The sequence below is a fragment of the Oreochromis aureus genome, linkage group 18 (genome assembly GCF_013358895.1).
Source record: "Oreochromis aureus strain Israel breed Guangdong linkage group 18, ZZ_aureus, whole genome shotgun sequence".
NCBI lineage: Eukaryota > Metazoa > Chordata > Actinopteri > Cichliformes > Cichlidae > Oreochromis > Oreochromis aureus.
Window position 1 is genome coordinate 17,396,390 of NC_052959.1, and position 27,311 is coordinate 17,423,700.

Here is a 27,311-nt window from a genome sequence, read left to right on the forward strand (position 1 = left end):
GGATCTCTTTTTCACCAAAGCTATTTGAGCAGGGATAAGGAAGTAATGGCCCTGATGTTGCTCACAATTAGTCTGAAAGCTTGACGTGGTTACATCACAGTGTCCCATCATAACAACCTTCAGCTAGGCCGTTATTAATGAATCTGTCAAATATGTCACTGCTGCTTGCTAGTGCCAACCGGTGACTGCTTGCGAAAGTGAAGTTTATTCCCGTCAGGCTGCTGTTAATAATGCAAGTTGTATAATCTGTTACTCTGTTTTTTTCCTTCTGTGCAGCTCAGAGAATTGCATGGCATTGCGTAGGGCTTCGCAGAAATGCAGTTAGTTGGTATTCAGGCTTTTTGTACTGAAGTTTTCTTTCAGCTCCAGTTACAGTCTATCTCCCCTCGCTTTATACTTGGATTAAAAACCCACTAAGCTATCATTATGTTCTGCACCAGAAGCCCAAAGCCAATTTATTGTTTTTGAGCCATTTTCATTTTCTGGGTTTTGTGCGGGCTATTGTTTTAATAATACTGTATGAATTTAAGAAAAAAAATGCTGAAAGATAATGGAGATGAAATATGATGATCTTCCCCATTTAAACTGGATTTTCTGGCTCAGGGTTTTCATAAATTCACCCTTTTAGCAAGGCCAAATAATATGGCCATCCTCCTAATCTGTCACAACCCTGTTCCAAGAAAAGTTGGCATGCTGTGTAAAATGTAAACAAGCACACAGTGCAATGACTTCCAAATGATCTATTTTACAATGGTTCTAATATAACATTTTCCAGAAGTTGAATTATGTACATTTTTGGGTTTTTTTTTTTTAAATATATATTTAAGGAGACCATTTTTTTTTTACAGTTTTAAGGTCTGTCTTGTTTGTTAGGGATTTCAGCATTTCAGTGTCATATATTTTTTCCCATTTCATAACCTGCCAGCTGTTTTCAGTGTGTGATAGGTCTAAACAGCAGGTTACCACATGGACTCTTTAGCTACTGAGCTGTGGTTTTGTAATATGTGTATATGTTGTGATATGGCATTGTCTTGCTAAAATAAGCCAAGCCTTTCCTCAAAAAGATATCTGTATTTGGCAGCACATATTTCTCCAAATTGGAATTGGCTTTTGAATTGCATGGTGAGGGTGACAAAGTATTTCTTATTTTAATTGGTCAGACAACAGGGTAGTATTTCACTTTACCTTACTTCCCATTAAACGAACATTTTGTCTTTTACATGGTGGAAATGACATTCTTGAAGTGATGTTTGCAGTGATGAGCCATGCTTTCTAACAGTGGTTTTAGAAATGCTGCTGAGCATTATTTATCTGTTTTTTTTTTGTTGTTTTTTTTAATAAATATTAATAATTTTATTTCATTAATATTTATCTATTTTTTGCAATCCTATCTCAGGGGCTAAAGGTGCTGTAAAAGCCATTCAGTCTTAATTTTTGGCCTTGTACCTTGTGCAGAGACATTTCTCTGTATTCAGTAAGACTTTTAATGATGCCCTGTTGATTTTTTTTATTTGTATTGAGCAGTGACTTTAACTTGTTGAACTTATTAACTATTGGTAGTCTTTCACAGAATAGTGACGCCATCCTCATGTTTATTTCTGAAAGTAGTATGTTCCCAAATTTTTTTTAGGCATTACACAACAACCCAATGTTTGTGATACGCACATAAAATATCATCTTTTTGTTATTTGTTTAACATTCATTTTTTCTTGGAAATTGTTCTGTCTATTAATATTCATACTTGGCTCAGAACCATCATAACTTATCTCCCTTTCGCTCCTCTAGCTCTGCTCTGCACGGCGGTGGTCAGTGTGCCCCCTTAGAAAGAAGAGAAGTGCCATCTGTGATCATCGACTACGAGGATGATAAGGAGAACTTGCCTAATGAATCTGACTATGAAGATCTACCCAGCATGTATAAGGATGAGGATGATGATGTGGATGACGATGAAGACGACGATGAAGATGACGACTCAATATTTACAAGTAAGTGGCAGCTGTCATGGTAACACAGAGCAGTGAAATTGCACTACTGCACTATGCTCATCAGCAGATGCCTGATCTGTCCCTTAAGCTATTGCTGTCTGACTTTTGAGGATGTTATTTTGATTTAGTTTATCAAGTACGGTTGTTGTTTTTTTGTTGTTTGTTAACTATGCACCCAAACAATTTCATTTAAAAATATGAATTAATTTAACTATAAAATGTGATATGTTTTATACTTGGCAGGTATAAAGCTGGGGATCTAGTTTGATTATGTAGCTCACTTCAGGCTTTTTTGTGATAATTAACTGTGACAGACACATACACACTGGGGCATGCCTGGTTCAGTTAGTGTGTGTTATATAAAATACCAAAAATAACAGTAAATGTTAAGCTAAGGATTAATGTCAGCTGAGATAACTAGAACATACCTGTGCTACAGTATTGCTTGGTCTGTGATTTTTAGTTGTTGTCAGATGCTTGTTAGGCAACATGATATCATAATATGTCATGTATAATGAAACTTTTCTGGACATATAAATTAAATTATACTATGGTTTTATGTAGCATTGTTCATGCATAAGCATAGGACCAATTCTGTGCAGTTATTGAAGCTAAGTGCTGTTGGTGGTGTGCATGAGCTGCATATTTTGTTAACACACCCCATTCTTTCTGTGAATTGCTCACTCGAGCTGCAGTGTGACCTCTCCAAACATGTACATTTTGTTCTGCACTAGTTGTAAGTCAAATTAAAGTCGAAGGTAGGGCATTTGAGTAACAGGGTGCCTTAGCAGCAGAAGTGTCTTTCTCTGTTTTTGTTTGGACAGCTCATGTTTGCAGATATAGAGACTGTTTGTTTGACTGATCATAATCGTCAGGGCTCCTATTTCACATGAAGGCTCTTGGAACTTAGATTTAAACTAACCTTCAAAGTAGGGCCAAAAGATTCACAGAAATGTATCTAGAATTAAATTATCAGCCAAAACTTTGATGCATATTCTCTTGGAAAAACTGCTGAACTGTGCAGAATGCATGGAAGGAACATAATGTGAGAGAGCTATTGTTTTAAATCCATGGTATAAAATATTTAAAACTCCTCTCTGAGGCCAAATAGCAAAGATCAGTACATTAAACCCCAATTTCGCTTACTTATTTTTACCACACTTACTATACCATCACCTATTTACTATAACTATTTTAACATTTTGCATTTCAAATGTAGGTACACTGGCTCAGAAGGTACTAAGAAAAGACTCTTTGGCCATCAAGCTGAGTAACCGTCCATCTAAGAGGGAACTGGAGGAGAAAAACATCCTGCCCATGCAGACAGATGAAGAGAGACTGGAATCTAGGCAGCAGATAGGCACCAAACTCACAAGGTCAGAATCATACGCACATGCTTTTCTTCTTAGCCTGAATACAATTACAATACAGCCACAATTTCTGGGACAGATATTTCCAGCAGGCCTGGCTGATGTTGCTGTAACCAGCCTGATAACAGCTGTTGGGCAACAGCACTGGCTTTTCTCAGCCATCGCAAGCATTTGTTTTACTTTGGGCTGACAATTCCTAATGCCCTGGCTTAACAGTATTGTGACTCAGTCCAAAGCCCATGTGAGTCTTATTTTTATTCAGTCTTTTATATCCTTTCAGTTTTTTCCTTCCCAATATCCGATAAGGATAAACGCTTTATTTCGTTAAAACGAGTCCCTGAAAATGGAGCTGACCTAATTTCAGTGATGCATCAAACTCCCCCCTCCTCCTTTTTTTCCTGCTCTTGTCTTCTCTCTCGAGTGCTCTCTCTCTCTCTCCATTTCTCTCTCTAACCCTGTCTCTCTCTCACTTTCTTCCTCTCCTGCCTGACTCCCTGCCTCGCTCACTGAATCACCACAGTGATGCATGTGCCAAGCTATCTCCACCCGACTCCTCCACACAGCAGCACCACGCAAGCCGCTTCATATCAGCAGTTTACACACACTGCAGTGATGCCGTGTGTGCAAGTCGTAGGAATGTATATACATATGTTGAGGTCATGAATGTGAATTCTAGTAACTGAGCAGATCAAACAATGTAATGTTTGGATTTTTTTTCCCCAACGGATGACGGGTCTCATTTGATTTCACTGGGCTTTATGAACATGCGCGACTAAATAAAGCGGATGTAATGATGTGGTAAGGGGGCAAAGAAACCACCTGCTACTTGGTAAAAATCTGAATAGTGCAATTCAATATGAGATGCGGCACTGACTGAGTATTACCTAGAGACACTGGCACTATTCCCCACTGTGATGGCAGCACAGTACATGTTCTCAAACATACTGTCTGCTTAGTTCTCATGTTCCCAAACAGCTCTGTAACAGCGTCTTTTATACAGTGTCACCTAACAAACACTTTCCCATTTCACTCTTTATTACCAGCGGCATTGTGTCCTTTAAAGTAATTGCTTGTGCCAGGCCAGTTAGAATTGATTATGATAATGCTGATCTAGGACACGCTGACCTCAGCTTAGTTCTGCTGACCTGATTCACTGGGAAAAGTATGGAAAGTAAAATGAAGTGCTTTTACCCTTCATAAAGTTAATAAACGCATGGTTTTATCCTGTTTTTTTTTTTTTCTTTCTCTGCTGGATTTAATGACTGTATTCATATTTCATTGTAACATGTATTTTATTCCTTTTTTTTCTTAGGCAGATTTCTTAGGCATTCTTATATATCTTATTTGTGTGTGTATTGAATTTCTGGATGTAATTACAATGATGTTTGTCCTTCTAAATGCTGCTAAATAATTGTTTGGTATAAATCAGCAGCAGCTCAGAGAGAAAGAAACTAAATCAATGATTAAGTGATTTTACTTTCAAAAAGTCTCACTTCCACACATCATTGATATCTGGAAGGGTTACGAATTTTACTTGTTCAGAAGAAATTTGTATTCTCTGCAATACTTGCACAGGGTTCAGAAACAGGCACTTTTTAAAATATTAATAAGGCTGAAATGTTTAAAGATTTTTTGGGGATTGTCTGAAACTGACAACTTTTGCTATTCTACCCATGTATCAAAACATTCAGCTGTAAAGAATAAAGAGCCTCAAGCAAAGACTTGGGTTTAATTTGAGTGGTTAAACAAAAATATAGCACTAACTATATATTTTAATGTCACTCGTCTCCATCCACTCCACCCCGCCTGCACACTCTTCTTCACCTCTTATGCACCTCACTATCTGCATTTTCTTTACATGGTTGACCCCAGGTATTTAAACTCATCTACCTTCACCATCTCTATTCTTTGCATCAATTAAACTGGTAAAAGGTTCGAAAGTAAATGGAGCTTACTACATAATTTTCAATCCATGCTGAGATATCCAAAAACCCAGTCTGGGATTTAGTGTCTGGACTTTTCTTTGCACAGAACTAGATACTGGCTACAGTATCTTATTTGGATGAGCAGTAACAGGTCAGATCTAAAGAAACTTAGTCAATCATTGATCCAGTGCTCAAAGACAGATCTACCACCACTTGTTTTGGATAGATTGCTATTATAAGAGTCTCCAGCTGAAAGTATTTTGAGTGACTGCCTTTGTGTATTTTAGTACTTCCAGCCACTTAATAATCATATAAACTGGAGATAACCTATACACAGCATATCTACTCTGAAGTTGCATAAAATAAAAAAAGCATATCTGGCTGTTCAGTTTTTTGCTGTGTAGATGCTGTATGCAGTAAATTTATAATGACCTTTTTACTCAGCAGCTGAAGGTGTCACAGTCATATTTTCCTGATACAGCATCAGATAAGAGTTTGGTGGTTTGGGGTATCTGGCTTTGCTTTTAGCCTTATTCCTGCATTGAGTCATTGTGGGGATTGGTGATCATGAATGAGTGAAGTTTTTGGATTTTCACCTGTCAAGCTGTCATGAGGCAAGAGCTTAAATAAGATAAAAGCCTTTCAACTAAAACAATATACAACTCTGTTGCTCATAAATAACTTCTACAGGACACAAGGAAGAATTAGAATTGAGGTCATTTGTATTCAGTTCAGTTTGAGAATGCATTTTACTCTAAACTTACTCTACGCAACTTATTCTCAGCACTATATAAAAGTGCTCGTTCTGTGAGCCAATGTGTCAATAAGATAAACTTGTCAGGAGTTGATGTCAAAGCTGGGAAGTGAATGCTCTGCAGAATGTAGGGGAGAAAAAAATGAGCTAAGCAGCTTTTTCCTGAACTATATGTTTTGGAACACTCCTTGTCCTCTCAAAATACCCTGAATTTTTGTGTGTAACATGACTGCATCACATCAGTTCTGCAAATGTGGCAGCTGCACATTCACATTGCGGATCTCCCTTTATAAAACATCCCAAAGGTGTTGTGGATTCAGATCTACTGAGGTTATTGAGGTGACTGTACTCACTGCCATGCTGATGTCCCCAGTTAGCGGTGACTTTAGCTTTGTAACAAGGTGCATCATTAAGCTGTAAATAGCCATCAGTAATTTGTAGGAAGAAAAGATCAACTCAGTCAGCAGTGATACTAATACACACAATGGCAGTCAAACAGTGATAGTTTAAGGAATCCAAGATTTGCCAATTTTTTTTTTCCCCCAAACCATCACATCTCCACAATCCACAAAGTAAGGTTGGTCCACGGTTTGATGATGTGGATCGGAAATTCTGATTACATTTATTTCTTAACTGTCTTTGGGTTTGTGCTTAAGTTTTTGTGAGCCTCTGCCCACTGCACCCTCAGATTTCTATTGTAGCCTGTTCGCCTCAAAGTTTGAAATTGCATTCTGAGGTGCTTTGCTGCTCTCAGCTGCACTTGCTGGGACTGGATTTTCTGTACCAGGCTAGCTGTTCTGTGGCCTCTCATCACCAAGATGTTTCCCCTCTGTAGAACTACTCCTCACTGGATTTTTCCCCCCATACTGTTCTGAACTCCAGAGACATTCGTGGCTGAAAATCCCAAGAGATCCACAAACCAGCTTGTCTGGCACTAACAAAGTCATGTTTTCAAAGTCATTCAGATGTTTGATGTGAACATTAATTGAACCCCGTGACTGTTAAAGTCATTTTAATAAGAAAAATCTGTAAAATATTTGGATGTATTTTCTTTTTTTAAATGTGATCATCTCAAAACTGCTCCCATATTGGTTCAGACTTTCCTCGCTGACCTCCTTTCTCTGATTGTGTGCTGACTGTGGATTTCTGTTTCTCATCAGACGCTTGAGTCAGAGACCCACAGCTGAGGAGCTAGAGCAAAGGAACATCCTCAAACGTGAGTATCTTGAACTTGTGGATTTAACATTACATAGTTAAAATGTGCAAAAACGTCCCTCAAACATTGCGTTTTAGCAACATATGGCCCACATTTGTAGCTGCCTACTTGTGCATGCTGACTTCATGAAGTGCAGCGTGGTAATTTGTTTTTTTTGTTTTGTTTTTTACATTTTTTATTAATTTTTTTAAATTATTATTATGAGACCCTGTTATGTGAGTGCTCATGGACATGCAACTGTTTCTTTTGTTCCTCCTCGATCTGCCTTTTCATGAAAGTCATGCAAGGTAGCAGGGTTCCCCGAGGAGTCATGTCCACAGAGACTGCTTTCTTAGCTCAAACACATGCAGTATCAGAGAGAAGCAGTTCTGTTTCCTGGGACTGCGGCTCTCACATCAAAGGCTGATTTACCAGCAGTTCCTGCTTTCCCAGAGGCTCTTGGATGATTGGCAACAGTACAGGGGGGAAAAAGACAAAGTAACAATTTATGACTGACAAGTCGTGTCCTCCCTGTCACTCACACACATACAAAACCAAGGTTAAACAAATGGGACTTTATTTTGTAATGAAGCAACATCTAAAATCCCAAACTGCAAGTAGTACTGGAAATTGAGTGTGTGTTTAGTACAAGCATAAATACAGACTAACTGGTGAAGCTTTTTGCAAACAGCAGTGTCCCAGTGTGCTTCTTGTTTACTCTTGTCTCTTGTTTACTCTTGTCTCTCGTTTTAACTTATCTTTTTGTTATGTTTGTCATTGTGATTCAGTTGGAAGCTGCAGGACAACACATACAGGAATTTAGGGAGGAATAAGAACTTGATGTAATCAGCAAAAGAGAACTATATACATTTTGAAAGCTCTGGGATAATGTGAAAGAAAGAGAGCAATCAGTCACTCCTGATGCTTAACCTCTCCTAAAAGCATAAAACAGCCAATGATGGAAGCTATTTTAAGCTTTAAGGGACTTATCCAGTTAAGTGTGGAACAAATGAGGCATTTTTAGCAAGTGGCGCGCTTGTACTTATTTCACAAAGAGCCCCACTGTACGGATGCCTGTATTCAAAGGTTAACACTTCATCCTTTCATTCTTTGCAGCTCGCAATGAGCAGGAGGAAATGGAGGAGAAAAGGGAGATAAAACGAAGGCTCACGCGAAAGGTGAGTCCAAAATAGCTCCAAAAGTGTGAACCCACACTTGCTCTTTTGGCACTTGGAGGGGGTAAGTTGTTGGCCAGGATAAACAAACACTGTGACAGTGAGTCATCTGATGAAATGGAGTGTGTGTGTATGTGTGGGCCTGGTGTTGGTACTTCTCAGGTTTCCCTCAGGAGACACCGATGCCCTTGTTGCCCTTGTCCCTTCAACATGTTGGATGCCAAACTCTTAGACCCCATAGGGAGGTGTTGAGCATGTTCCCATCCCTGTCAAATTAAAGAATAACACTTTCTGCTCACCTGCAGACATACTTCTCAAAACAAAACCTCTCAGCTGTGGGACAAATACCGATGATGATATATACTTTTAAATATGTGAGTTTTTAAAAATGCAAGAATAGAGAGAAGGTTGTAATCAGAAACATGGCTGTAACTGAAAGCAATTTACTCCAAGGTGAGCCAAGGTCAAAATAACCAACATAACAGAGCTATTTTCTCAAAAAGTAGTGCTACCCAATTCTCAAGAAATCAAGTAAAAGATATGTACTCTAACCATGACTCCCTAGAACACATGAACGAGGAGGAAAAACTGTAAAATAAAATGTCATTCCATCCCTTCTGCTTCAGCGCTATTAAAGGGAATTAATCTAAATCTACTTCCGGCTGCTCCCTTACTCACAAGGAGTCGCCACAGTGGGTAGCTCCTCATGTTTGATTTGGCAGATTTTTACACCAGATGCCCTTTCTGACACAACCCCAAAGGGATTTGTGTCTCCTTCCAGGATCAAACTGGGGATTTTTCACTTGTTATGCAAATGTGTAAACCAAGTAATGGAAGAACCAGGCTTTTTAAACAGCAGGGTGTTGTAATACTTCATCACTTCATCAGGCAAGGACCTGAGTCCAGCTGCTCCAAGAGAGACCTCATAATTAAGGGAGGAGATATTACCTCACAAAAAAATAGATCTACACTCAGGCGTAGAGCCATAGCACCCATTTTAAAGGTTATATATGAGATTCTACATGAGGCAGTGGGAGCTTTTCATTATGCTCTTATGCTTCCATGTCCCTGAAATATTCATGCATCACTATGTGTGTGCAGCATGTTATAAATAACTTACTTTGCTGAAGACTAACTGTATAAAACCACAGATTTCCAATTTGACAGCTTTAGTATGTCTGCCCTTGCATCTTTCTTGTTTTTTGCTGGGTGTACCTGAGAGGAGAGAGGTTAGAGTAATGAAAAGCACCCTGTGCAGCTGAAGAGAGACATGCAGGTACTCCAATCTAATCCATTGTTTGTTAGTTTTTGCTTATTGCTTCTTAAACTAAAATAAAGTGTTCTGGGTTTCCTTTATAACCCCACTTTCTTTCTTTATGAGAATTATGATCAGTATCTGAGTAAAGTGATCAGTGTCAAGCAGAAACTGAAATGTTAATTTGAGACTTTTTCAACACAATATCATATCAGGACTGGTTTCTTTACCTCCTCACTCTTCCTCCTGCATAAGAAAAAAAAATGCAGGCTGAAGACTTTCTATGAGAAATGTAATCTATGTTTTTAATTTTTCTTATTTTGCTCCAGCTGAGCCAGAGGCCCACTGTAGAGGAACTGAGACAGGCCAAAATCCTCATTCGATTCAGTGACTATGTGGAGGTGTCAGATGCCCAGGACTACGACAGGCGGGCAGATAAGCCCTGGACCCGGCTCACTGCAGCTGATAAGGTCAGTTTACTAATCTTACTGTTAAAATTAGATAATCTTCTGATATTCTCAAGATTCCTTCCCTAATTTGATTTGTCACTCTTAAGCTCTGCTTCTGTGCTTCTTATGACACGGCTCATATTAGCAGAAGGGTGTGTTCCTCCTCTTTCATAATGAAAAGTCCAACTCTGTTGTTTGGTTTGCCTTTGTGAAACACCCTGAAGCAGTCCTGCTGCTCACTGTCCAGTGATCTAAGACTTTTAATGAGCTCTAGAGTTTGCTGAGCAGATATTCTGCATCGTCCTAAACACTACGGGTCACACCTGAGGTCCACTCATGTGAAAATGTGAGAAATCATAAGGATTCAGCAGTTTGGTTATGCAACGTCTCCACTTACATAAGAGTGTAATTGGACAAGCAGTGCCTCAAGAAGCCCCCCAACACTGCTGTGCTGATGTTTTATTTTGTTGTTTTTTCGTTTGCTACTTCTGCCGTCCAACACAGAATTTTGTTTGTTCTCCTGCCGTGGACGCATCCTCCCTGAGGCAGGAGACATCCCCTTGAGTCACGCTGAACAGTAGAAGCAATCACCTGACTGGGGTTCTGTTACATGCTGTGACATTGTAGAGGGGACGTAAGGTCATTAAAAAAGATTGTATCGTACCATTTTTATATACAGAAGCAATGATTCACTACCCACTGGTTTGGACTCAAAAGCTTGCTTTGGTGAGGCCTAATTGGTGAAATTACACCACAGTGTCCCCTGCTGACGCATTCAGATCACTGCAGGCTTTTTTTTCCCCACTCTGAAATCTGCTTTATTTGGAGCTTTGGATCCAAAGAATGTAAAAAAGTAGATATAGCTTTAATGTTCTAAAAATAGATCTGTCATGGTCAAATCTAAAAATTCCATTTAACAGCATTCTCTTTATGTGTCCTATATAAATCAATGCTATCAAAACTTTATGTTATTTAAAGAGGAATCTATCCAAGTAGATCATCAACAGATTGTAAATTATGTTAGGGCTGTTAGAAGTCTCAAGAGGGGGAAAATGAAGTTTCCTGTGATGTGAGAAAAGAATTCAGAAGACTCATTCATGGCTTTGAGATGAGCATAAATAATGCATGAAGCATACTAAAAGGAGTCAGGGCTTAAAGGCTGCCGTTTGTGAGCTAAGCCTTTGCAGCTTCGCTCAGTCTTCTTCCTCTTTGTCCTCTGCAGGCAGCTATAAGGAAGGAACTCAACGATTTCAAGAGCAACGAGATGGAAGTGCACGAATCAAGTCGCCATTTAACCAGGTACAAACTACCAGCTTGCATAATTGCTATCACTTCAAATGCAGCCAAAAATATTGGCACGCACGTGCCGACTTCTTCTTGAAACTTCAAAACCTCTCTCTCTCTTTTTAAAAAAAAAATATCTTTCTAGGTTTCACAGACCATAGTAGACCACCACTGTCTCGAGCAGTGCCCAACCGGCGCTCTCCTCCACTGAGAACCTTAAGTGCTGGACAGCAAAATGGTGCCCGTTTCTACAATAAGGCCATGTCTTCTGAAATGCCTTTTCAAGTCCCACACAACTGAGTCGGTACTACGCCACAAGACGCAGACACCCACTACTCCATCCATGTAGTAGCACACAAAGACTCCAGCCGATTCACATTGCCCCCGCCCCGTGTGGAATTTGCTCGACTATCTCTAAACCTCTCTGCTGAGCTCTCAGGCAGGCACTCAGTTCTGTGGCGATTGGATAGCAGACCAGTTTTTTCGTTTGATTGGCACGCTTGTGTCATCTACTGAGGGCAACTGTACCTTGGTATGTCAATAACACCAGTAGACTTGTCTCAGTGGACATGTTTTTATTCCTCTTCTTTATTATGCTGTCACACCAGACTCCTTTAGCCCTTACGGACAGCTTTTGTGCCAGGATGCAGGGTTGATTGTTCTGAGCTCATTATGTCAGCAGAAGCTCCATCATTACTACACCTGCTGGGACTTTGGAAACAGCTTAGAGAAACAGGAGGAAGGGCGGGAGGGAAGGAGGCGTCCAACATTAAAAATCATGTGCAATACGTTTTTTTTTCCTTCTGCTTTTCTTAGACTATAGCACCCCCTGGAGTTTCCTCTATGTCATTACTATGTAGTCCTGACTTCTTTCATGCACTTCTCACTGTACCGAAAATGCTGACATTTAATTGCTAACTGTGAATTTAAGAGTTGGGCCTAACGCCTGTACTCTCTCTCTCTCTTTAAATGTATATTTTGTTTATACTGAAGAAGGTCAAATTTAAAGAAGAATCTCGTTTAACTACATTTTATTCATGTCGGTCTTATAAATTTACTGTCAAAATTGGCAGCTGGCGGATATTTTCTGGTTTCCAGTGTGTGCAAGAATGACCTGTTTTGTATTATTTTGACAGTGTTAACTGTTTTTTTTGTTTTTTATAGAGGCGCTCGGCTCATAAACAATTAATTTACGTCTTTACATGTCAGTGCTTTGATGTGTGTGATTTATATCAAGAGATGACTCACCACATTGTCTTTTTTCTTTTGCAGAAGTGTGTGAAATGATCTTTGCTCATAACGTGCATTGTATTATACACTTTACTTTTATACTTGTGTCACCCAAGCTTTTGACAAAGCAATACCCAGCGTTTATAGAGAAAAGGTTAAACTGCAGGTGTACCCCCCCCACACACACAAACACACACACACACACACCATTGTTTTTTACTGTGCGTACATACTATGCCTACACTTCAGGGTTTAAAGTTTTCTTTTATACCTTACTTTTAAAAAAAGGAAAAAAAAGGCTTTATTCTTGGGGGACTTTTTTCAGCAATTTTCTTGACTGAGCCACCTGAAAATCTGCCTCTTTGACAGCTTTACCGACACATTCGGACAAGATTTGATGGAACTCTCAACGAAAAAGGACGCATTCTCTATTTCAAAAGATTTGAGCACTGATTTTAGTGTATTCACTGAGTCAGCATTTTTAAATATTTTTATTCCTAAATATAGTTTGCACTGTTAAGAGTGTGGCTTTAAAGTGGCCGTTGTTTCAAGGTAAAGTCCAAATGTGTAAAATATTGTTGGATTTCTGAGGTGTAACCAGTGTGTCTCTCCACTTCAGTGGTCTTTGTTACCTGATCACCGACCCTTCACCAGTAGTCCAGTGCTCACGAGCTTTATGTGCACAGAATATTTTCATTATTTTCTACTGTATTGCTTTTAAAGTTGCAATATGAAATTGTCAGATGAAGAAACAGTGGAGTTGAACGGCTGCCGCTCGCCTTTTACAATACATCTGTCTGCAAATTAACAGGGTTTTCGCGGTGATAGATGACCTAATGAAATCAGGGAATTGACGACAAAAAAAAGAAGTTTTGCACTGCATGGTTTGAATGTGAATGGATAGGGGTTTGCTGAATTTCAGATCAGAATCAATACACAAGTATTTTTCTTGTCAACCCCCCTTCTTCTTCTTTTTTTTTTTTTTAAATATCAAAATTTCAATGGGTCATCTAATTGCAGACACTTTAATATATGTGGTATTTCGTGTTGGGAGCAGCTTCTGTATAATTCAGCCATCTCAACATGTTCTTTCATTTTTTTAAGTCCAGAGGTTCAGTACAAGCATAGTAGGAATAGGGAGGAATTTATATTAAAAATAAACTCCAGTTCTCATTTTCAGCTCTTTAGTAACAACCTGAGCCAACGGGCTGAGCATGAGGTTTTTCCATTTTGCTGGAATCAAGGAACATGATGTCAGCAATAATCTGATTCCTTTTACATGTCTGTGGAGCAACTGAACAAAAACTGAATGCAGTCCTCTTTTTTTCCCCCATTTTTAATCTACAGAATACTATGTAAAGGATACATCATGCCAATTAAACTCCATTTCTGAATGCATTTACTTTGTATGCATTATTTTTGTACATATTTTAGGCTTGTTCTTTTATCCTTGTAGTAATTACAGTCCAAGATCACTAAAACACACTCTTCTTGGGCTGTTACTAACTTATAGAGTATATACAGTAAAAATTGTGCTTATGTTTTATTGATAGAAATGTTTACTAACAGTATTTACATTTCAGAGCCTTCTTCTTATGGTCCAGTAAACTTTCCCATGAAGACTGTAATTTACAGTCTCAATTCAGGTGTAAAATGTACCTCAGTTTAGAATATTACAAATCAGGTTTGGACCATTAGGTAATTCCTTATGATACTTTGAGGCACATGTATATAGGGCAGGGGTCCCCAATCACAGTCCGTGAGGGCCGGTGTCCCTGCGGGTTTTAGATCTCACCCTGGGTCAACACACCTGAATCACATGATTAGTTCATTACCAGGCCTCTGGAGAACTTCAAGACATGTTGAGAAGGTAATTTATCCATTTAAATCAGCTGTGATGGATCAAGAACACATCTAAAACCTGCAGGGACACCGGCCCTCGTGGACTGGGATTGGGGACCCCTGTTCTACATGTGCACATTCAGAGATGCTTTTCTGAATATGTTGGTTGCAACAAGTGTTTGAGTTACTCCTGCCTTCCTGTTAGTTCAGACCAGCCTTGGTATTCTTCTCTGGCATCAACAAACCCTGGAGATGATTATGAGGGAACATCTTAGTAGATAATCCATCCATCTTCTTCTGCTTACAGAAATTCAGGGTCATAGGGGGCCGGTCCCTATCCCAGCTATCATGCAGAGAGGCAGGTTACATCCTGGACAAGTCGCCAATCTGTTACAAGGCAAACACATAGAGACAGACACAGTTTAGATAAACAGTCTCTGAAATACTCAGATCAGCCCATCTAGCACCAACAACCATGCCTTTTTCAAAGCTGCTTAAATCACCTTTCTTCCCCATCCTGACGCTCTGTTTCAACTTCAGCAGGTCATCTTGACCATGTCAACATGCCTGAATGCACTGCATTACTGCCATGTGATTAGCTGATCCTAACAAAGTTGACAGTTTAAATAAACTATAATCCTTTACGCATTGAGACTTCCGATATACAAAAATAACGTTTTTCATTTGAATATGTATGGATATTCAAATGAATAACCACTCCTCCTAAGCAGTAGACGTTAATGACATAATATTTTTGGTCTTTTTTTGCAGGATTTTTAATTCCACACAGGTAAAACGTACTTTTTTTTAAACCAAATTACATTGTGTGGGTTTATACTGCTGTAATATATGCGGCAGAATGCGAACAACTAGTCTGTCTTGTACAGTGAGGCTCGCTGTGGCCTCAACGCTCCACTAGATGGCGGAAAATACAACAGAATAAGTCGACATACACTGAGCCGGACTGTATGGCCTTGTGAAATGGCGTCCTGATGAGATGGTGCCGAAGTTATTTGCTTCGTCACCACTTGTCTAAAACATTTAGACCTACAGCGAGGCTTAATTTAACCTTGTAGCATAACAAAAACTTTCTCTTTTATTTTTAAAATAAATAACCGCCGTGTAAGCTAGCCAATGTGTAAGGAATCCTCGATAACAGTTGAAAGTTTCCTCACATATTCAACAGTTGACATCGATAACTCACTGTGTGACTGCGTCTTACAGTTTTACTCGCTGTTAGCGTACAAGTAGCAAAAGGTGAGTTCGCCACAGTAAACACAGGACGGGCTTCTGTAACGCAACACCAAACATTTTATAGGCGCTATGTTTACGCCTCTCAACTGTTCACCGCCTCACTTGACTGAAAGTGCAGAAAGGCTTGCTGGGAAATGTATTTTTTTTAACAGTTTCGTCCCGCCAGCGGCGACTACAAGACGCTAGCTAGCGCAATACTCTTCCCACAATGCACCGCGTTGTTGTTAGCGACCCCCATCTTGTGTCCTCCTCATGAATATATATTAGTCGGGATTTGCGTAGGAGGTCGGCCGACGTTCATTTCATATTCTAGCGCTGTGTTTTGGTCCAAATGGGACGCACAGTCACGTCTCCGCCCTGATCTGTCCCTGCTCGTCCAGCCTCTTTCCCAGCGAATTTAATCAGTAAGATGTTTTTGGGGAGCAGCGGAGGAGACTCCGACAGGGAAAGGAAGGCGAGGAGTGAATGACTACTAGTGGAATAACTCAGCAACACCGCCCAGTTGGCGGACATTTAGCGCGGCGGGCACGTATTCGGGCTTTTAAATGTAGAGCTTTTAGGCATAACCAAGTGCGCACCGGTATTTATTTAGAGCGGGGGACTTTTCATTGGCAGGGATGGAAAGTGTACAGGCTGTCGCTGAGGATGGCGCGTCAGATGGAGGCGCGACCAAGTTAATGAAGAAGCCCAGCGGACTGTCTGTCGCCCGGGGGACTCCAGCGGATGATGGCGGTGGACGTTTGGCACCCTCCCGCGCTGAGGCAAAGAACGGGAATAGCCTTTCTCATTCCGCCTCTACAGCGGGGACTAGTGCGTCAAACCGAGCCGTGGCGTCTAATGACCGGAGCTCATCCAGCAACTCCAGCTCGCTCTTGTTGAGACGGAGGCGCTTGAAGAGGAACCTCTCAGCCGCAGCTGCAGCCACCACTACCACCTCAGCTGTCACAGCCGCTTGCGGCGCGAAGATGAACTCGGCCCTGTCCTCTGCGTCTTTACATACTCGAAGTCTGGATAGGAAGACTCTGATGAAGCACCGACAGAACATGCAGCTGCAGTCCGCAGATCGCGAGTGGGTGAGAGCAGATCTCCACCGGGGCGCCATACATGTCCACGACAGACTGACGCCCTCGTATCCCAGGCCGGTGCTTTGCACTATGGACACCACAGCCGGCGAGGTGGCCCTCCGACTGAGTAAACTCTCCAGCAAGTCGAGCTCTGTAATGCGTATTTTTTGTAAAGACGCCTCCAAGACGGACCAAAATGGGAACTGTAACGTGAATTATGAATATAATGATAATCAGGGCAAGGTAAAAGAAGACTCTAGTATAAAATGCAGCCACCTGACCCCACTGGAAACCACAGATTTAAGGACCCGTCCAAATGACAGGTTGAGACTGCTCCTCATGGAGAACGCAGATGTCAGGCAAAAGCAACAGGACGTTGATGGAAAACTTTTCACCCCGGAGTCAGAAGACAACATAACCTGTTCGCTGTCAGACTTGAATTCTAACTCTAACATGGATACCCCCAATGACGATGATTCGGAGCACAGGAACGGTGTGGACAGTTATGGATTAAACTCTGGCTCAGATGTAGAAAGCAGTGCATTTGACGACCTGAGCTCCGGGGCCCGGCTCAGTGAACACAGGGACTCCCTGAGTGATGACATGATCCTGGGAACTGAAGCATCCATCCTCAGTCCCTCCTTTGATAGTGCCACAGAGGGCCATGACATGTACGGGAGCTCCTCAGACGAACTGGAACTCGACTGCCCAGCATCGAGCTCAAGCATGGACCCCATCTCCCAGCATCATACTAATGGCATCACTGCTGTCACTGCCAACTACAAGCAGTGCAACGTGGGACATTTAAGCGACGTGGGGCCAGATAGCAGACTCAGCCCACACAGTCTGGGCAGCCTCCCACCCAGCAGTAGTTCCGGCTCATTGTCAAGAGCTGGTTCTACAGGTAACACACCTGACATCCAAGATCCGGACTGTAGCCAGGGGGCCGTAAAAACAGGGCTCACAGCACACCAGAATGGAGATTCTTATAATTCCAGCCCCACACTGTATGTTCAGCTGCATGGTGAAGCTGTTAGGAGGCTTAGCCCAGATGAGAGGCCTCTGCAGATCCAGAATGACTTTCTCTTTAAGCTTGGATTTAAGAACCCGTGGAGAGTTCAAGAGGAGGGGCTTAACACAGAAATTGGCTCCTTGTTACGTTTTTATGCAGGTAAATGAAACTACGTGTCTGTGTATACATGTATAATATGACTAATATCATTATAATATCATACCATCGCGATCCATGTGTGTTTTGCTCATGCTGATACTTACTGAGGCCTTTATATGAAGCCTGTGTTGTTTGGAGTAGAGATCCGTAATGTTGTAGTGCTTGGAACAGGTTGTTAACCTGTGAAAGAATGAATCTGGTGGATTCAGACATTCGTATGGTATGACACCATATCCTTTTTGCAGAGGTAGGATAATATTTTCACAGGATGAGCTTGTGGAGTATGAGTGCAGCACAAAACCTGATAACTGCGACAACAGTTTAGAGGGTCATTATTAAAGGTCTGATAGACTAAGCCTGTTTCCCAGTGATGGGTTGCTATGTTCAGGTTATCCGTGTGCTTGCATTAATGGGTCAAAGTGAGGTCACGTTCCAAAAGGATGTTGATTTTACAGATCTACCTTGCATTACAGTCTTTGTTTTTTTTGCTTCTTCCGGCTTCAGCTATCTTTGTTGGCCTGTAGCAGCACACTTTGCTCCCATGGACACACATGCCAATCGCTACAAAGCCATCACCACAACTTATGGTGCTCAGACATGGGGGCCCTTTCCGGCTTTTGCCCCATTATCATCCTAATGAAAAGCCTGAATTCCTTTTTGGTTGGATGGAGAATAGGGGTGGGAGCGGTATGGCTGGGAAGACCATAAACCCTCTCTGTGGACTCTGTGAATTCTGGTCATTGAGATGCTGCACACTGCCTGTCCTATTGGCATCCAGCACAGCTACTGTCACACTAACTAACTGCTTGCCAAGCTGGGTTAACGTGCTTCTCCAAAGCTCAGGAAGCCCTTTTCTTCACCATGCCACTGCCTCCACCACCGCTGCTATTGCTGTTTGCTGCTGTGGGAAGTCGAGTGCGTGGGTGGCGGTGGTGGTTGAGGGGTGATAATGTGAGTTGAATGAGGACAGTTGAGGAAACTGGTCTGAAGTGTGCAGACTCTAATGCTCTGTAGCTTCCTGTCCCTGGAGGCTGCTGAAATAGAAGTTATTTAATAAGAAGCTGAAAACGGCCATAGAACCAATTGTTTCCGATTGCTAGGATTATTTAATTACATGGAAGGCTGTACAAGCGTGCATACTGGGACTCCTTAATCAATGCCCATTTAGAGAAAATAACAAATCAAATCCTACATGAGCCTGTGCAGTCATCTGAGATGAGCCAGTAGCAAACAGCAGCTGTTAACTGCCGGCAGAGGAAGCCCTCACGGCCCTCTGATGGTGACGCCTCCACATCTCATGTGAGACAGCTTAACTACGATCACCTGAGCTCTCCTCCGGCACGCCCCCATCACCACCACACAAAATGCCACTCAACAACACCCAGGCTGCAGTCTGCAAATGAGGCTTGCCTCTTGTCCAGCCACATGTAGAACGACATTGAAGAGCACTTCACACACACACACACACACACACACAGAGGCATGTACTGTAAAGAGAGAGCAGTGCTGATGCCCTTGGGACTTTACTAGCCCGCTCTTCCACTGTTTCCTTACTGCACTGAAGCACGTGAGGAATGTACGCTGGCTCCTCTAGAATGTCAGGCACATCTTCTACAGAAGGGAATGAGAGGGCTGAGGGGGATGGGACGTATGAAGGAATTCTGCGCTGACACATGTTGAGCTGTCTTCGAATGGCTTTTTTTTTTCTCAGATAGCGGCGATCGGACTAGCCCCAGCTGACTTGTTGGCTGAATCTCAGCCACAGCTGCCACAGCTGTAGGCCTCAGTCACACTGAAGACCTTTTTGTTTTATGTGTCTGGTCATGCAGAGTGGCCTTTGATACAGGAAGTTTAGTATCTAAACTATGTTTTCTCACGCTGTTGCACAGTACAAGCTCTATGCAATTTTAATCATAATCTAGATATTAAGTATGAGAGCAGCCGCTATGCTGCGCTATATTTTTAATAAGAATGACATATGAAGTACTCAGCAACTCTGCATGATTAGGAAAGCAGGAGAATGATGGGAAGGGGCTGTTAAGTCGAGGAGTTGCCATGGGGCATCTCGACAGATCCTTTGGACAATCCAGAAACCAGTTTGACTTTGAAGGGGTCAGGTCATGCTTTGAGAACACAGACTCTGCAGTGGTCAGATGAGAAAACTCACTTTGCCCTACTAGACACACAAGCACACACATATAGGCTGGCTAGATCAAAGGGCCGCTGTCCTCTTTGGCAGGCTGATGAGTGATCCTTTCAGAGCTGCCCCACACAGGAGTCTCTTGTAATGCCAAGCCAGCTTTATTAGAATTTGAGTACAAGGGGGAAAAAAGTTTTTTTTTTTTTTTTAAATACAAAAAGTACACACAATTTAAAGGCCACTTGGACTTATTATTAAATTAAAGTTTAGTGGAATCAAGAAAAATATGTATCTGCTTTGGTTTGCATGTTATTGTCACTTCTGTGTGTGTGTGTGCGTGTGTGAGAAAGAGAGAGAGCTGTCTGAGCCCCGACTACTGTAAAACTCTATCACAGATAGCAAAGTGTCTCATCTTTTTGAGAATAAAATCCTTTGAACTCGAGAGGCAGTGCCTCCCTGGAGCACATGTTTGGTGGATCCCTGATCTATCTATTTATCTTTCTTCTTGGATCGCCATTCTTGAAACTTTTTCAATAAAGAATACATTAATTTTTATTCTTTAATTATTGTTCTTGAAAATGTTAGTGATGGATACTTTCCTAGCTGTTAGCCATGTAGCAAAACAGGCTGTACCAGTCATGCTTTTTGGTGGTCTAACTTTCTAAATGTAAAGTAGTTGGTTATGCAAGTTACCAGTGTTAGCTATCTAGTATTCATCTGAAGATGATAAACTACATTCTGACTTTATTCTTGTTTCTAAAGAAAAACTAAAACAGACAGCACTTCTATCACTTTGGACATAAAGAAAGATGGAAACTAAATAACAGTGACATTTGGAGGGTTAGTGAAGTCGGACTACTTGACATATCCTCTCAGTAAATTTCATGTTGAGGGTCCCTGATGGGAGGGGACAAACACCATCATATGGCAGAAAGAAGGTGCTGAAAAAGGACCAAACATAAGCCAAGATAACATTTCAGATGAGCCCATCTTAAATATTTAAGCATTTAAATATTTGGTGTTCAGGAGACTGCAAGCTTTAAAAAAAGGCACGTTAAAGCTTTCAGATAGCATATAAGTAGTGCTATCTGAAAGCTGGAGATCCAGAGAATGATCACTTATTATTTTGTTTTATTAAATAAAACAAGGCGCAAAGCATTACAACATGTTGAAAAGACAACAGCCTCAGTCAATGCAGTAGATGCTTTGACCTGGAAACCGGGGTGATGCATCATCGCTTAGCAAGCAAACAGAAGTTCTCTGTTAATCGACGGTGCAGTTTAGTAAAAGTTGTAATATTGCAGATTAAAACATTATATTTTTTCAGTGTTACTCTGTAACCCAGTTTCTTCTCTGATGACTGCAAATCTCCAGTCCAACAAGCTAATGAAGTTACCTACCCCCTACTGGGATGCTTCTTTTCCCTTACCCAGAGGTAGTAGTGTTTGTCTCTCTCTCTCTATATATATATATATGTGTGTGTGTGTGTGTGTGTGTGTGTGTGTGTGTGTGTGTGTAGATTTGTTTTAAAGAGAAATGGCATACTGAACCCTAACATGCACAGACTGGCACAGGGTCTCTCTAGAGGCAAAGAGCCTGAAGTTCTTAACTAAACCAAAGCAGCATGCTAAATTATTTAGATTCATTAGCCTACTCGGCGTCGCAAACACTCTCATCTATGCACTTAAGCATACCAGCTACTTTTTGTGAGCTCTGCCTTCGTACTCTATTAAAGTTGAAATGTTTGAAAAGCAGTTTCCTGTAGGTCTAAAGTGGGAAGATTTGGTGTGCTTTACGAGTGAAATTAATGACCACAGGCCTAGAAACTATCAAGGTATTAATTCCTTTCAGTTCCATGCAGGTTCATAGCTCAAGCTTCTGTGGAAGTCAGTTTTGGTAGCTGTTTCAGCACACTGCACCCAATTTTCAGGTAATTCCCATGTCGTCATTGTGCGCCAGGAAGGTGAAATTGGCAGGAAGAATCAGCCATGAAGAACTAATAAAAGCAGAGATAATGCCAGTAATGACTCTGGTTTTATGAAACACAATATCTTCCTGATTAAAAATGTTTGTAGCTTTGCAGGTTTATGGTAGCCATTAAGTTTGTAATCTGAGTAATATTTGTTTTTCACAATGGCATTTTATAGTGCACAATTTTAATGAAATGTAACATTTTTACTTTTTATTTCAGTTTATTTTTGCAAACCCTCAAGACCAACTGAAACATGGCCTCACTGATATAGGTGTTTACTTGCAACATTCGGGCAATAACTTGACTACTTTATTGCTTTGGGATCTAGCTACAAGGCCGAGGCTAACACTGCACATATTCTGCATTTTTGTCATCACCTGGGTTAATTCCACTGCATCTAAAAATGGCAGTAATATTCCTTCAGCGTCTTACAGAAAGCTTTGTTTAAAGGGGGGAGGGGGGGTTTTCTGCACTTATCCGTACCTTTTCAACATAAGCCTTCTAAGTTCCACAACTATTTATTTTTAAGTTTTTCCTCTGTGTTTGTGTGTCCTGTTCATGCTGAGAGATGTGTAATAGACAATCTGAGAACTATAAATGTAATTTTACTAACTAAAGCACATAGGAAAAAATTAAATCTAGAGTATAAGCAGGCGGCCTGTTGTAAAAAGGTTTCCCTTACCCCAAACTCCTATCATTTTTTTTCTTTTACCTAGCCAAGGAGCTTTAGTGCCTAAAATAACAAACAATATATGAACAAAGTGTCAGATTAATTGAGCCCACTTCTTTTGCCGCCATACATTTTCCTAAAGAGACGTCTTTGCTTTGTAAAGGAAAATCCTGCTCAGTCTCTTGGTAACGTGTGTAATAGTCGGGAAAATGTCTTTGTCTGTGTGTGTGTGTTTGTTCATGGACACAAATTCTGTAAGTAATGCATTTCAATATGAAATATATTTTGTGTCAGATTCGCATTTTTTTTTTTTTTTTTTTTTTTGTACAGAAAGAGCATGTGACACCATGGCAACCAGGAAAACAAAGTTCTAAAAGCTGCGGCAACTGTTGTATTTCAGCCCAAACCACTTTTTTTTTTTTTAGTAATGCCTAACCTTAACCAAGTAGTTTTTAATAGCTAAACCTAAACATAACCATATGACATATCTGTAACACATACCCTACAAATGGTGTCTGAAGAAATTATGGGTCTCTGGTGTGAAAGTCAAGAATGACTTATTCCTCCACCACCAGTCATGTTCAGGGACACCAAATAATGTTGGGAAATTTGTCATTACAAACATTAAAAAATGTGCTGTGAGATCAGGTTGAACTGTTATATGTCATTTCTCCAAATTTTGATAGTTGTTATCAGGTCATCACCTCTTTTCATTTTGGTACACAGATGTGTTGGACCCCTGCATGCCACCAGAACCAATGTACCTTGGCACTTATCACCAATTTCTTTCAAAAGATATTCTGATGTAGAGTGTTTTAGTGAAGGAGGTGAAGAAAGTTAACACGCTGGTCCAAAGTCTCTCGTGAATTTTCAGCTGGTATGCATAGCATATTAATCATATAATTTTCATGCTCATCAAACTCTTCAGTGACCCCTCATGTGGTTTGTATGTGGGCACTGTCATCCTGTAAGAGACCACTCCTGTTCTTGATGGAAAAAGTTGAAAGTGATCACTTAGAACAACTTTTTTTCCCTTCTGATACAAGTGGACTCAAATGATCCATGGCCTCCTATAGCAAAGCAGAGCCACCAGATCCTCTTGTTGTAGAGGTGTGTGTGTGTGGGGCAAATGTTCACGCTCAGGCGCCCTTGAATTTGTCACTCTTCTTACACATCTTTAAAAGATTTGTGGCTTTCTATTATTATATTCATCATATGATAATAAAGTCTCGGTGGAATCTTGAGTAGGTTGTTGCCTACGGTGTGAGGAAAATGTTAACATTTCATGAAGATTGCAATAGTTTGACTACTCTCAAAGCTTTGTGAAATCTGATTTCAGGACAGTATATTTCCACTGTTACCTCAGGGGCCTCTCTGAGGAGGCAGCGGCTAGTGACGTGATGACTTAAAGGACTGTGCAGGGTTTAAAGGCTTAATGAAGCTCCCAGCTTTCTCCAGCAGGCTCTGTGGCAGCTATCAAGCAGAAAACCACTCACTCTGTCTTGTCAGTGCCACGTTGCTCCCTTCATACAGTCAGCGCGCCAGATTGCTCCCACACTCACACTTGCATTTCTATGAAAACATTTTCAAAGGCAGAAGGAGGACAGTCTGCGCGATTCTTGTCATTGTTTTGTTTTTTTGTTTTTATGAACGATTACTGGTTATCATAATAACAGTAGGAGGATGCCTTCCAGCGGTTTACTTTGGGTGAATTTTGTTATTCAAATAAGGTTTTATTGGTGCTCAACGATTTTGATCATTTGCAATATTCAAGTGTCGCTTTCAGTTAAACCTATAAAACGCAGCCGAACCAAAGCATCTCTGTGTGTGTAAAGACTCCTGCATCATCTCTGCATAAGGGAGGCACTGGGGCTGCCTCATCCTTCCTCACATTCACGTTCTCGCCTGACAGCTAATGGTCTTTCTAAATGGCCCATTGCTGAGTCATTATGTAATTGTGTAACCAGATTTCACACGTTCCAGAGCTCAAATCCAATACGCATGTGTTGGTGTGCGCTGAGGTTTTTCTGGCTTTCGCTAGTGTATCCGTGTGCCCAAGAGAAAACTGAGCGATCAAAGAATAGATTTACTGTATGCATTTTACTTTTGTTCACATGCGAGCCGCACGTGCACACTTAAACGAATAGTGACCATAGAGTCTCAGCGCTGAGCTGGATGTTAGTATCTCGGAGGATTCACGTGTGTGTCTGCTGAGGCAGACTTGGAGAGGATGGTGGTGTCAGCTTGTAGCAGTTAAAGCCAGGGGAACTGTGTTCTGTCTAATATAGATTGCCTTCTTGGCTGACATCCTACCACCCTCCCCTTCTCTCCTCTCACGCCGAATCATCCTCCCTCTCTCAATTTCTCTCATGATCGATCCTCCTCCCTTTCCTCTCGCTATCTTTTCTCGCATCTCCTCCTCCCTCACACCATCTGACAGTTTGCATTTATCTTCCCATATCTCTATCCTTCCATTGCTTATTGCTTTTCATTCTGACAATTATGGTCACCCTCCTGGTTGTCTTATTAATAAATGACAAAAACCAACAGCTAACATCATTGCTTTTAGAGGTCTTGCGCGCTTAAAAGCCTCTGTCTGATTGCTGTCTCTGTGTGTGTGTGTGTGGATTTGCTTGCTTGGGTATATAGCATGCCCACTGTGTAAACACTGTAAGTAAAAAAGAAACAGGGGTTGTATGCCGCTGAAAGTGCCTTTGTAAACAGTTGAATCTAGGCTGAGCAATGTCATGCTGATATGTCACTGTTGTCTGCCAGCCGGCACATCTTAGATAGGGAATTGGGAAAGGGGGTTGGGAAGGGCAGCGGCTTTTCCTGCCCTGTGGGAGAAGCCCATCCTCTTAGCTGTCTGTCAAGCTGCCCTTGCCAAATGCTCCCTGGAAATCTCTGAGGTTTGGAGTAGTCGATGTTCACCAAACAAAAAGCAATGAAAGGGTTCCCCCTTCGGCAGGGTCACGGGCTCGGCTGACTGTCCCCGAGCTGAGCACCAGCCCCTGGCCCCGACCACATCCATGAGCGGGGGATTAGAAGCCGGCCAGCAGGGGCTCACTTTATGCAGCTTTGATCAGCAGCAGCATAGCCTAATACCCGACAACATCTGCAACTCTCAGCATTAAAGAGGCCCAAAAATTCCTATTAGGGAACAAGCGGCCTGCTTGCCTGCTAGTCTACTGGACAGAACTGTGTCAATTTCTGGATGGGAGGTTTTTTTTGTTTTTTAAATACCATCACTCCAGTGGTGCTTAGACTGATTTGTTTTACAAAGCCCACGTCTCCAGACAGGGTAGCTTGCTTTGTGTTTGAAAATCCAGTTTCTTAGCTTTTTGTTTTCACTAGAAGAAAAGATAGGATCACTTTGCTTTTTGGGGTGGCTCTGTATTTTTTTTTTTTTTTTTTTTTACAGATACATTTTCCTGCTTTGCAGAAACTGAACAGAAAAAGCTAAGGAGGTAGAATGTTTTGCAAACATTATTGTGAAAAGAATGTTACCAGGCGGTCTCTGAATCTTTGTATGTGTCAGATAAGGTGCGTTTGGGTGGAGCTGAGCTCATTTCTTTGGACTCTGCTCTAATAGAAAGTGGGCAGAGTTGTCATTTCATATCAACAACAGATATGTTGTTGATACGAAATGACCTATTTTGAAGTTCATCTCTCTCAAAAAAATGCTGAAGCACAATGACAGTACTTCCTCATTGGTGAGCGAATGAAAGAAGAAGGGTTATTAAAAAAACAAGAAGGATGCCACCACACGCCAGTGATTTACTGGAACAGATTTGCATGATTACTGCGCAAGACACGTGCGCAGATATTATACTTCAAATTCTAAAATGTTATATCCATAGTGCTCCATTCTTCTTTTAATCTGATCACACTTGGCTATAGTGTTTTTAATTTATTCTTATAGCTTTAATTGCGCTGTTTGCTCCAAAGCAGTCCCTGTATCCAGGTGGGATACACCAAAAACCCACTCAGTGCCACCTGCCTGTCACCAAACACCAGACAGAAAGAAAAAAATTGTGACTATTTGATAAAATTGGATAGTTAACAAAAACTTAGAGGAAAGTGAATATTTTACTGGCATTCATTAATTGGCCAGAAACACAACTAAGAGTTAATAGAACAGGTTACCGTCTATTCTTTCACTATTTGGTGTTTAGAATATCAAAATAAGTAGTGTAACAATTTGAGTTTGTCCCAATTGGATTGTTACAGATGCGTTACATTTCCCAAAACTGAACAGATTCATCAGCAGCTACCAAAAATGTATACAGGCAAGATTTGTTATAGGCACCCTAAACTGCCAAGTGGGTGTTAACAGTTAGGTTCATTTGTATTTTTGGCATTTCAACTGTTTATCAAAATATATGTTAGTGACATTTAGGGATGGGTATCATTTAGGTTTTATCCGATACCGGTGCCAAACCGGTACTTTTGAAACGGTGCGGGTGCTTAAACGGTGCTCAAACCGGTGCTTAAAGAATGGAGAACACAAAATTGGTCCAAAAACCTCTCATGTTCAGCAGTTTTTTTGTAAAAAGATAACAATGTTAGCCTTTTC

The 27,311-nt window shown here is 41.1% G+C and overlaps 2 protein-coding genes and 1 long non-coding RNA gene across 4 annotated transcripts in view; 2 read left to right on the forward strand and 1 right to left on the reverse strand.

The window, feature by feature from the left end:
* LOC116318656 (phosphatase and actin regulator 1-like) overlaps positions 1-14,020 on the forward strand; it is a 29,637-nt gene extending 15,617 nt beyond the window's left edge. For both annotated transcript variants that reach the window (XM_031737737.2, XM_031737736.2), the window contains exons 6-12: positions 1,786-1,985; positions 3,205-3,361; positions 7,195-7,250; positions 8,346-8,407; positions 9,989-10,129; positions 11,331-11,407; positions 11,538-14,020. In XM_031737737.2, coding sequence (XP_031593597.1) covers positions 1,786-1,985; positions 3,205-3,361; positions 7,195-7,250; positions 8,346-8,407; positions 9,989-10,129; positions 11,331-11,407; positions 11,538-11,553 — 709 coding nt within the window. In that variant the 3' untranslated portion in view covers positions 11,554-14,020. The remainder of the gene's footprint in view (positions 1-1,785; positions 1,986-3,204; positions 3,362-7,194; positions 7,251-8,345; positions 8,408-9,988; positions 10,130-11,330; positions 11,408-11,537) is intronic.
* Positions 14,021-14,551: 531 nt separating this feature from the next.
* On the reverse strand, positions 14,552-15,875 carry LOC120434489. Its single transcript, XR_005609119.1, has 3 exons — positions 15,669-15,875; positions 14,968-15,069; positions 14,552-14,851 (listed from the first exon to the last, which is right to left on the reverse strand). It is a non-coding gene; the product is annotated as an uncharacterized LOC120434489 (long non-coding RNA).
* A 117-nt stretch (positions 15,876-15,992) lies between these two features.
* Positions 15,993-27,311, forward strand: part of phlpp1 (PH domain and leucine rich repeat protein phosphatase 1) — a 45,780-nt gene continuing 34,461 nt past the window's right edge. The window contains exon 1 of the mRNA XM_031737758.2: positions 15,993-17,953. Coding sequence (XP_031593618.1) covers positions 16,336-17,953 — 1,618 coding nt within the window. The 5' untranslated portion in view covers positions 15,993-16,335. The remainder of the gene's footprint in view (positions 17,954-27,311) is intronic.